Source organism: Zootermopsis nevadensis, unplaced genomic scaffold (assembly GCF_977971745.1).
Source record: "Zootermopsis nevadensis isolate Lab colony 2312 unplaced genomic scaffold, Znev_1.0 Znev_ptg000022l, whole genome shotgun sequence".
Taxonomy (NCBI): domain Eukaryota; kingdom Metazoa; phylum Arthropoda; class Insecta; order Blattodea; family Termopsidae; genus Zootermopsis; species Zootermopsis nevadensis.
In genome coordinates, this window is record NW_028259154.1 from 10,419,540 (window position 1) to 10,431,571 (window position 12,032).

Consider the following 12,032-nt stretch of genomic DNA (forward strand, 5'->3'; position numbering starts at 1 on the left):
AGCAGTTTATGAGCTTTTAAAATGGAGTGTACTCTTTCAGGACTTGTTTAATGGGTGGCTTTATTACTGGCAGCATTAAAGCTTTGTTTGCTACTACCAGAAAGTTGTGTTGTTAATTAATTACACTGTTGACACAAGCGTACAAATTATTTTGGTCCACTACAAGTTTCGATTGGATCAAGTCATCCATGCCCGCGTGATAGTGACTGTTACAAATACACACGGTGCTGATCAGCTAACCGTTTTACGAGGAGAGAGGGGGGAGGTAGCCCGTTAGGGGTCTTGCTCCCCCTCCCTGATATTTAATCTTCCTTAATCCCACTTTGACATACGTCAGGCTCGCGTATACTTTGCGTGAACTGAATGCTTTGGTGCTTTAATTAAGTAACTCATTTCATGGAGCACAATCCTTCTTGGGACGTTAGTAGTGGCTCAGATGGTCAAAACATTATCCACCTTCTAAGGGGCCCAAAGGTTCGTTTTCAAAACGAAAGGTTTTTGGTTCCCCCACCCATTTCCGAGGTTAAGCATCACCCCTTGTTATGTGTCCGAAATTTTTATTGGATTATTTAACGACACTAGTTGTAGAACTGAAAATATAGCGTAGAATTTGAGAGTGTGTGATGAATTGGAAAGGAATTGTTAAAAAAGGAAGTGGTCGTGGCCTGATTTGAGGTATATTACCGGATTTTTATGGTGAAACTGAGAAAACCACGGATATCCTCAGTGACTATATTTACTCGTTATGCCTCGATTTGAACCCGGGATCTTCAGCACGCGAAGCGTATGTAATAACCAGTAGACCGCGATGATTAGTTTATTGAATACATTCCCTCGTCCCTTCCATACCTGAAGGACGTCTATTTGATGCGCAACGCGTAGATGCGCCGTGTCATAGTGACAAGGGACCAAATTCACGTGACTTCTGTAACAGAAATAAGGATTCAAAGGGTCATGTGTGTTGGCTCTACTTGAGTTTAATTGCTTCGCTATTCCGTTGCACCCAGAATGTCAACTCCCACTACTCTTACTTTCATTTACCACGCACTGATCAGCGGCCACGTAAGAAAAATTACACTGTACTCACTGTAAAACTACAGATTAGATTTCGAAATGTTAAATTTGATATGAAAGTTACTTAGTTGGTCTGTTCATGTGAAATCTAAACTTCAGAAAAGTGAGAACGCATTTGATAATAGAAACCAAACATTTCTGAAGACAATATTTATTTTGTGACACTAAGTCTTATCACTTTCCGCATCTGGACTCCAAGTGTTTGCTTTTCTGAAGCTGTTTATTTTGGAAACCAAATCCTCGCGCCAAGGCAGAGCAAATAAGCAAGACAAATTGAAGCCGGCTGTTCAGGTAAATATGTGTCGCTGACAGTTTAGGGCGTGCCCTTCCCGTCGTAGGGAACGTTAATTATGCATCATTATGGTTGAATTATTGTGAGGCCATGTATATCCATATGAATAATTAAATTCAAAAATAATGAACGCATTTCGATTTGGGATCCAAGCTAACAGTTGAGCTCGTTTGGTTTTTGCTTAATATTTATACATTTAACCCATAATTTACATTAAATAAATATCGAATTTTATCGATTTTTTTAACGGCGTCTCATCTTGCAACATATCGTTGCATAATATAAGATATAATTATGATCAGATATAAAAGTTTTATTTCAAACATTCTTGATATGCTGAATATACCACAATATATTAAAAAAGTTACGAATTTGTAGCATATGTCAGTAATACTAATGATTAGTTTTTAATGGTGTCATCATTACCATTGTATCTTTCATTCACAAGTTACAAATATAGTGGAACCATCTGATATAACTATAATTACTCAGTTAAATATTCATATAATCATACAAATTTTTGGGCAGACTTACGCCGTCTTAAGGAAGTCTCATTGTGTAAAGCTATTAATTATTACACATATATGAATATATTATAATGCAAATAATTTTCAAGATACGTTACTGAAGATTTATTTAGATTCCTTGTTCTGTAGTTGCAGCCATATTTGACTTCTGATGCATGCAGCGAAACTTCGTATAGTATTTATTAACTTTGTTTATTACGCATCGTTTCCTAATTAACTTTTTCGGTATTTCGTAATGTTATTTCTGTCCCGAAACATATTGAGTTATGGGAGTATTTAATTATATATTGATGTATCAAGTATTCTTTTACTTGTGATTACCTGAGCAAGGACATTAAATATGCATTGGGCTGTTCGGGGTTAAAATATTGGGTTAGACACCTGTTCTACTCACTTAAGCATTTCGTGGTTTTCCTCATTACCAGAAGGAAAATGCCGGGAGAGTATGTTATATTACGACATGATCGTTTCCAATGCCTATTTCAAATCAATGTGGATTAATCATTCAATAATCCTACGAAATGTATTTTGAGATACTCACAACGTCGTTATATAAAAATAAGACATAAAAATTGTCTAGGATCGGTATGATGACTTGCTGTATTATCATTTCATTACTCCTCATTCGACTCGTAATAACATTGTAACTGATAGAGCATAATTCAGGGACCACTCATTATAGGTTAAGTAAATCAACCGTGAGGATGGAAGCAGTAGCTGAAACTTTATTTCAAAATGATTCTCTTTGGCAGACTCATTCTGTAATCTGCTACTCGCTGTCAACTGCTTTGAGCGTGCCATTTGTCACACTGCGTTCGTAGATCAAAGGTGAGCGCCGATGCTTCGGTACAGCGTCGTGTCTGCACAGTTTTAAAGCCACGTTAATTGCGTTCTTGAGAGAAATGAAACTGGTGTTTTGTTTTGGTATTATTCATATCTCGACAAAAAATGACACTAGAGAAAATATTCTTGTAGCATTCGTTAAACTGCATTGAGTTTTCTTATCATCAGTCCATTCATTTATCAACCCTCCTTTCTGGTTCCCTAAAGTACATCATTTCGAGTTAATTTTATGTTATTTTTTGTGTTAATTTATTTTGTGCTCGAGGAAATCAGTGACAGCATATGGTAATGTAACCTAACCTAACCTAAACTAAACTAAACTAACCTAAACTAACCTAACCTAACCTTACCTAACGTAACCGAAACTAACCTAACGTAACCAAACCTAACCTAACCTAACCTAAACTAATCTAACCTAAACTAACCTAACCTAAACTAAACTAACCTAACCTAACCTAAACTAACCTAACCTAACCTTACCTAACATAACCGAAACTAACCTAACCTAACCATGCTCCTTTAGCTGTTAATAATTAAAGGCAAGAATTCTCAAATTTTCATCAATAGATATTACAGGCATTGGATAAAATCAATCATTTTATGACCTAAAGGTTTCATGGTGACGAAGTATAATACATTTTTTTCTGGCTGCTACCTGCCGTGTAAGGTGATTTAATAAAGAAAACACCGACGTTTCGAGAACCATCTTCGTCCTCATCCTCAGGGTACTGAAGTTGAGATTATATAGTGTAATTTTTATATACGAATACTCCAAAAGAAACACCAACGTTTAGAGAACCATTTCAACCTCAGGGAGGAAACGTTGGTGGTTTATTTATTAACCGCCTGACACTGCTGATAGCCCAAGAATGATTTATAATAAATCTATTACTTCAATACATTATGTTTTCCATTCTGTATTCAAATACTGGCGTAAAAGACACAGAATTGCAATAAAACTAACAAGTGCCCTAGAACGGGTTTGAACCTCTAACCTTCCGAAGATAATTCCCTCACCTTGCCTGCTATTTGGGGAAGTGTATGCTGGGCTGGATATAATTCTTCTCGAGCGGAATGTCTGTTTATTTTAAGGACATTGTTTCAGTAGCAAACGTTAATGATGCTTTCATGTTCTAAAATTACAGGGTGGGGACATTTTCCTATTTTTCACCCATTTGACTACGCAGTCCTTCTGTCTGTGTACGGTGATAAGAGAGCCCCAGTGGGGCTAAACGTGTGGTACGTTTCATTAAGGTAATGGACCCGCGTCGTTATGGAGCATACACATGCTTGACTGTGACCTTGCCCTAATTCAAGGCTTCGAAGGTAAGACCTCACGCGTTAGTTGGGATGTTCGCCAGTGGATTTAAATATAGCAGCCGATGTTTTTCAAGCTTTGCTGTATTTTTATAGTTCAACAGAATGAGTTTACAGGCGCGAATGTTGCAATGTGGGTTCGATTAAAGAACACATGACAATATTACACAGCATTAAATGATATTTTCTTCAATTAAGGAGAGATAAGTAATGATTTTAATATTTATATGCTGAATTGTTAAGACTTCCAATAAGAATATGTTTTTCAGTAACAGGCTGCATGTACTTAAGATTTTGCCGTCATATTTGATTTGGTGATTTTTAGTGTTAAAATAATGACAATTAGTTACTGAAGATGGGAACTGATATTGATTTCACTGGTGAACTTCTGTTAACACAGTGGTGGGTTTTCGAATTTCATAAAATCAGAAATTTGCTTGTCAGGTTAGGTTAGGCTAGGCTAATCTAGACGCACATAGCCCTTCCTAAACAAGTACAAACAGTATTTTCCTCCTTTTTATGAAATGGCTGCGTTGTAAGCATACGAAAATATTTGAATTTAAATAAGAGATTGCTTTGACTACGTCTCTCCGTTGTTTTAATACGCATTTTCGTTGGATTGTTAGCTAATTTAAATATGCGTTTTATTCTCACATTCTAAGGTTGGTAAGAATTTCGAAGAAGGTGGTCGTGGCCTATTTGAGGGCAACATATTTCCTCGGTTTCCGAGAATGGCAAATCTACACAGATGCGAAACTGATTGAATCTTACGAATTTAATCATGGCGTTCCAACTGCAAAGTTTAAATTCCGTCTGATGATTTGACAAGCTCATACTGAGTATGGTCTGTTGATTATTTTGAAGGTGAAACCCGAGCAAATAGCTCTTAGTCATTGTAGCTGGTAACCGAGTCGAGTTTCGAACTTGATTCCTCTCGAATGCAAAACCAGAGTAAATCTGACGCCAGCCTGCTGTGGTCTGATGCCACCCTGGTTCTCCCTTTGACTAAGATCTGATTCAGTTCGGCTGGTGGTTGCTGTGTTAAGCTGCTTCGAACTCATATAACGCTCGTAACAATGAGATGTCTTTCTGAGTAACAACCAACAGCGAATTCCAAGAACTTTAATTTGTGAGATGGCAGTCCTGTATCAAATACAGAGCAGAACGACAGTGGAGTAATATTTTAAACGTATCGTATTATGACCCATCAAAATTAACGGGAAAGAACCTTTTAAAGCTTCCATCGAATGTCGTAGTTGAGTGATTGGTTGTTCTGCTTCGTACTCGGAAGGTCTCGTGTTTAAATCTTGACCCGTATGTCGGAAATCCTGCCTGAGATATTTTGTGGTTTACCTAAGTTCTTCCCAGCAAATGTATGAATAGTACCTTTTATTAGGCCACGACCACTTCCTTGTACATAACATTACAATTTATTACTCACTGTAATCCTCTAGTACAATATTATATAGTCTAGATACTGAAAGCATCGTTGAATAAACTAAATAAATAAATACAGCTTATTACTGCGTTGAATTTAAAAATCGTACCGAAAGTATAAGATTTGTAAAAAAATCGGACTCCTTGAACGAGTGATCAGCCCGTCGCAAGGCCTCGACCTGTACAAAGGACAGCACAACACAGAAAAACGCGGACAAACATCAATGCCTTGAGTGAGATTCGAACCCACGGTCCCTACGACCAAGCGGTACAGGGCCCAGGCCTCAGACCGCGCAAATTGCACGCGAACAAATCTTCACTGGCAGATGAGGTCGGATTCATGCCAAACTCTTACAGCCATGGGTGACGATGTTGGCTGTTAGATTAGAGCAGATACTCTGTAACTGAGTCTCGAATCCATTTCTATTCATAATTTATAATCATCTTACAAGCATCATCATTATCAAGTGTCAGCTATGTTTTTGAAGTTCATTCTTAAACTTCAGGCAGATAAGTTATGTATCAGGTTGTACATATGAACAGAATAAACATTGGAATCTGTGTGAATGGATGAATGTCACATGTGTGGTTTGTTTGTTGTGTTAAGGCTGTAGACAGAGCGAATTTCACGTGTGGAAAATGATTGTGGTACATAAGCGTAAAACGTAGTGGACAGACCTGAACAGAATTGAATTTACTCTATTTCATAATTCTGTTTATTACGCTACGTATTTTAATATTTGATTATGACAACACAGAAGAAATCATCGTATGGAAAATGGGTTCGAATCTCCAATACATTAACTGTAGTTTCAGCTTTTCGCTTTTCCTCTACAAAGACAATTTTGTTCGTCTTTAATACACAAAAGATAAAATAGTTCATTAACCGTGGCCTTTCGTATTAGGCATAAATTAATGTTCCTTTAATTTTTGTGGGTTTTCTTTGTTTCTCTACCAGCGTTAAATTGTTTTACGCCATTTTTCATTTCAGACAAAGGAAAGTGTTGTGCGTAATGTGAGTACCATTTTAAAGAAAGTTTTGTATATGTCTATAAATTTGTTTGAAATAAGTTGCTCACTGCATATAGGGAATAAATCTATAATAAATTAGCTTTATACCTCTTTTTCGAATTTATAATCTGAACGTTAGTCTGATACTTCATAGTTTAATTTATTGTTTGTTATATTAACTTTTATTCAGATACAAATATTTTACGACACTGAATTAGTGAATGGATATAGATTATGCGTTTTAGAGACTGTGACCATAGATTTTTTGAAGTGTATATCCTGTTATTAGCCTAAGAAGGATCAAGGATTTTCACAAAGGAGCTCAGTGAAAATGTTTCTCGATTAAAAGCCGATATGTGGATCAGAACACGCACACAGGAAGCAAAGGTCAGTAGTAAATACACGGGGCCCATCGATATTCTAATGTTGAAACTTCTGTAATAGGAAACCGTCTTCTTCCTAACTTCTTAACGCCTCTGGTTCATCTGAATTTCAATGAAGTTAGCAACGGAAATTAAACTTGGCCTATCCACGCTCCTGATTTTATTAAAACTTAGCAAGTGAATAAGAAACGCGGTATATCTTAGGGTTCCGAAGTAAATATGTTTGAAAATAGGCCTCAATTTATAGTTTACTTCACAATGTGGTTAACAAGTCAAAATCTTTGTTGCGGTTGGCATGTTAATTAAATTTTTGTAGAAAAGTTATCGATTATTAAAATTTTATATTGAATGTGATATGAAGGAAACTGCACTAACAGAAGTTAAGCTACAGTTAGAATATATGCTTTTCTTGGACGAAGATAGTAAATTGAACCCATAAACGGGAGAATGTGCTTTCTTCCCCGTGATTCATCTCTGAAACTACTTGGCGATTTTGACATGACCTAACTTCACATTAAGCACAAATTGAACTGTAGACTTTCGTCTAGATTTTTGATGTTTAGATCTAAATTTTTAGATTTTTATAGATTTATTATATTATAGATTTATAGATATAGTTAGATTTTTATATCGAAAACAGTTAATTAAATAACTTTGAAGTGTGATTACAACTTATAAGCTGTAATCACACTCGGTTTGTATTTGTAATTCATGAAACTTGGAGTCAGTAAGATATGCAGAATTGTAAATTATATATTTACAAAAAGGAATTTATCCACTGCGGTAGGCTCGCGGGTAGTTCGTTTGACCTCTTAATGTGTTAGCAGTTACGAATAATCAGCGATTTTTGCACATTAATAAACCAACATTAAAATAATTGTCATAAAGTTTTAGTAACAGCAGACCTCTTTGCGGGTTTCAGCATCACGGCTTTGCTTATTTGCTGTAAAATGTTTGTCGTAATATTTATGCATCGCGGCGTAGATACCACTCTCTTTCGTGGTAGCTCATGCGCAGGCGCGCGGAGTGACACAACAGCTCGCATCTCTCTCTGTAGTGACGTAGATATCGTGCCACACTGAGTGTACTTCGACTGTACTTCTCGCAGTTTTAGAATTGGTTGTTTGCCTTGGGTTCCATCATCCTGACAACTTTCAGCCAGGAACGCCGACGTAATCCCAAGAAACACCAAAACTGAGGTTTTCATGCTTTATTAGTCTTTAGTTATGAATTAAGTATAAAGTTTCGTGTGTCTTTGGTTCCCCTAACCTTTCTCGGGGATTTTCATGCAACCTCTACGAACGACGAGGGTGTATCGTATATTTTCGAAGATCTGTCACCACTCAGAACACTGGATTTTGCACTATCCCCCTACGATGATGCTAAATTGTTCCATACCCATCTATCACCAAGATAGTCCTTACCAAGCGCAGTTTTATCATACTCTAGGCACTAAGGAGCTCAGCTGAGGTAGTTACTTTTATTGGCCTCCTATACCAATCACAGTGTTCGTGTCTACAGGACAGAATTTGAATCTGAGAAATTCTTCTAAAATACAATTTTGAATTATTTATTTGTGGTAGATCAGTTTCGGAAATTTTCCTCCTTCTGTTACGTTTCCTTGATGATTTTAATGTAGAAAATAATCCCAATTTGCTTGTACATTAACGTGATGGTTAATAATTTTAGTCAGAACTACTACTAGTTAACATTAATGTCACTGTGTCAAGGTAATATACACTTGTTGAGCGCTCGAGCGGAGGCCTTCAGAGCATAATAAATCTACGCTCTTCAGCGTGTAATACTGTTCGTAGACTGGAAAATATTGAACCATCAGTGCGAAAAGATTGTGTTGTTACATATATTGATGCTCCTTAAATAATTTCATTATAATATTTTAGTATTTTCTTGCATTTTCAGTGAATTACCTGTTTTAGTACAACTAAAGTCATCGTTTAATATCTTCCGGTCTTCTGCATGGGATGCAGAAACCTTTTGTAGTGTCTTTGATTTTTCGTCAAAGGATTTAAAACACTTAACAGACAAGCAATCGTTCATAATAACTGTACAATTTTTATTGGAACTAGAATGTGTGCTGTCGCCATGGTAACATACCCCTTATTTCCCATATCTGTCGAGAGATGTTGTTACACGACTCACTGTGAGCTCATCGCTAATGTGCCCGCCATTATAAGTTTACATCTCGATGCTACGAGATGTACTCCAGCCAGAAATTAGGACAGGGGTTAACCAACGTGTAAACTAACGTCTTACAAAATGTCACAAAGGAGCTTAAACAAATATTTTGTACGACATAGCTAACCAAAATGACGTTGCATCAACTGTTTATGCTTATTTGCTGATGTAAATTTAAGATAAAAATGATACGGAGTGAAGTGTTCGTGGCCTATTATAGATACTGTCTTAGAATTTACTGTAGTCCGACTATGAAAACCAAGGAAATAATGGTGTTAAACTTTATCAGACGGGATTCGAAACGGGTATCTCCCGAATTATAGTCTGAGACCTGTTGTCATTCTTTATAGGCGTTTTTAAATAAAGTATTAAGGATGTTATATTCCCCCACCCTACCCAGTGTTTCTGTAATTGCTGTACAAAATCTGACCTAAGTGTAACCCCATGATTTATCTTACTCAAATTATATATTATTCGTAGACACATCACTCTCCTTTCCGAAATTTCACAGCCCAGACCCAGAATTGCCTATCTTAATCTGAGCTATAATATTTGTATGCAGGGTTTCCACTTGTTACTGACGGTAGACAAAATGATGTCTGGGAGGTCTTCCCCTCAGAAACATAGGTTTTGTTCCGTCAGTTGTGATTCGTCCATTGTGAGATTTCTCGTTTTCGCTTTTATATTGAAGCTCCTACCCTGCGCTTGGTTCGTCATCTGAACACGAAGGTTTATCTGAAATGTTCCGAACAAAATCGAACACGTGTACAATAACGCAACGCCCTATTCAGTCATTGAAACCATGGAAGTAAATGTGCCAGTGTTATATGATCTATTTTGGTGAGCGTCTTAAGAAAGATTTCGCTATCTTTCTTTATCAGTTTTTTGGGTACAGTAGTGATGAAGAGAAGTATACCAGCGTCGATATCAGGAATAAAACCAGAATTGACTATTTGTGCATGGAGACTAAAGTATTCATCTTAAATATTGATAAATCGATCGTGGAACCAGAGACTCTGTATTCAAAATCTTGCATTGTGTTTCATCATTGTAATGTACTCGTGGAAAACCCTAATAAGCATATAAAATAAGTAAACAAACAATTATTAACACTATAAAAAGACACTATTGTCTTACGCGGTTCAACCTCAAGAGGTCATCTGGGAAATTAATTCATTTAATAAAAAGGTTTAAACTGGATTTAGAAATAAATAAGGTGTTTCACAAAAGTTATATTAAACGATACTGCACTAGATGTTGTTATTCACAGAGTATAACCTGATAAGCATGGTTTAACGTGCAGGTGGTATATGAATCGCCGAATATTTGCATATATGCATGAATAAGTTATATAAATGCACGCACACACATATTTCCATAAAAGGCGAGGTACGTGTAAAAGTACATTAAGTTTGAAATTATTTCTCTCGCCGCAAGGCAAATTTCAAAGATTAATTTGATCTGAGGAACATTTTAACAAGTGGGCACTTAGAAGAAGGGATGAAGCACTTATGTGACCTTGATACGTACGATTTGTTGACGGCTACTTTTTTTAAATAGGTTTGAGTTTAATAGTATTAATTTTTATTAAGAAAATATAAATTTGGAGTGTATGGCAGGGGAAATTGGATAACTCAGAGGCCGAGTTACGGAAACGTCGTTTGCACCGTGGAATGTTTGTTCGCAAAAGCGTGACGCTGTAACCAGGAACTGAATTAAAGAGAGCGAGAGAGAGGGAAGATTAAATTGTACGTCGGTTTGGTGGTAGGATGTTGTGTTGTTGAGTTCACAGTTGGGTGCGCCGTCTATTAGCCCCAGAAATCCTTGTGATGCGATCAGCTTATCTCGTCGTCTGAATTCGCGCATTGCCGTATAATTGAACGGGCCGTATTGGGGTTCAGAAGGCCGGCGACATGTCGACGGATAACTGGCTGTCATGAAATTTTTTTTCAGTTAATTATTTGGAAATTGCGTACGAAAGGAGTCACAGCGAGGGTCCTGGAAGGGGAGGCAAGGGTTCTCAACAACATTGAAGAATTTAAAGAAGCAGTTATACTTTCTTTATAGAATTTTTTGTTATGAAATTGGTGTGTCAGGCATTATCCAGCTTAATATGGCGCTGAATATAAAACAGCGTGATTTTAAATTATATTAATAATAAAGATTTATTATCTACACGAATATTCTGTAGTAGGAGAGTGTAAAGGTTAAAATCAGTTATGAGAATTTAGGATGTTTCGTCGTAGATTCGAACCGGATGCTCGTAAATACAACTCTATTGTTTTACCCCCTCTATGGACAGTGTTCTTATTCGGTATGTTTGTTGGGCAAGTCAGACACTTGTGTTTCTTGACTTAGTTTCGAACTAGAGACCTCTTGGAGATTCAAAAGGGAGTGTCTGATAAAATCTACTTTACCAGCAACCAGTACTTGACTTGCGAGTCCTTTTCTCGTTGATTTACTTGACTGGATAAAGTTTAGCGAGACAAAACAGCAAAGTGAGGGACAGTAATTCGGTAAAAGAACCCCGTCGAGATAGCTGTTAATTTGATACGAAAGTTCCCACAGGGACAGTACAGAATGTTCGAGAAAGTATTGATGCGTCTGACATTAGACGTAGCCAAAGGAGACACGTAGCGTCCGACAGTATGATGTTGTATCTAGAGCGACCTGTTTCTGTTTCAGACCGGCTTGTTTCAGTACATATTTATTGGTTTATGATCCAAGTCGCCTGGCAAGACGGTAATTCAAGAGACGCACGAAATTGTTACTGAGCAGTCTCATTTTTATTTCTTCCTCTGTTTTATATGATTTTCTTCTATTGAGACATTTTTCTGTTGTAAACTTTCCCAATTTATCAATATACGATCAAAAAAAAAGCCACCAAACTGCGTGAAATAGAACACAAGAGTGTCTTCCGGTAGGTAGCTCTGACAACAGTAGTTGTAGTAC

General features: G+C 36.9%; 1 protein-coding gene across 17 annotated transcripts in view; it reads left to right on the forward strand.

The window, feature by feature from the left end:
- The window catches only part of SPR (G protein-coupled sex peptide receptor), a 619,021-nt gene that overhangs the window by 478,296 nt on the left and 128,693 nt on the right, over positions 1 to 12,032 (forward strand). Inside the window, exon 7 of one of the 17 annotated variants that reach the window (XM_087353880.1) lies at positions 6,482 to 6,505. The exons of the other annotated variants lie outside the window; for them this stretch is intronic. Coding sequence (XP_087210006.1) covers positions 6,482 to 6,504 — 23 coding nt within the window. The 3' untranslated portion in view covers position 6,505. The remainder of the gene's footprint in view (positions 1 to 6,481; positions 6,506 to 12,032) is intronic. 17 annotated transcript variants of the gene reach the window in all.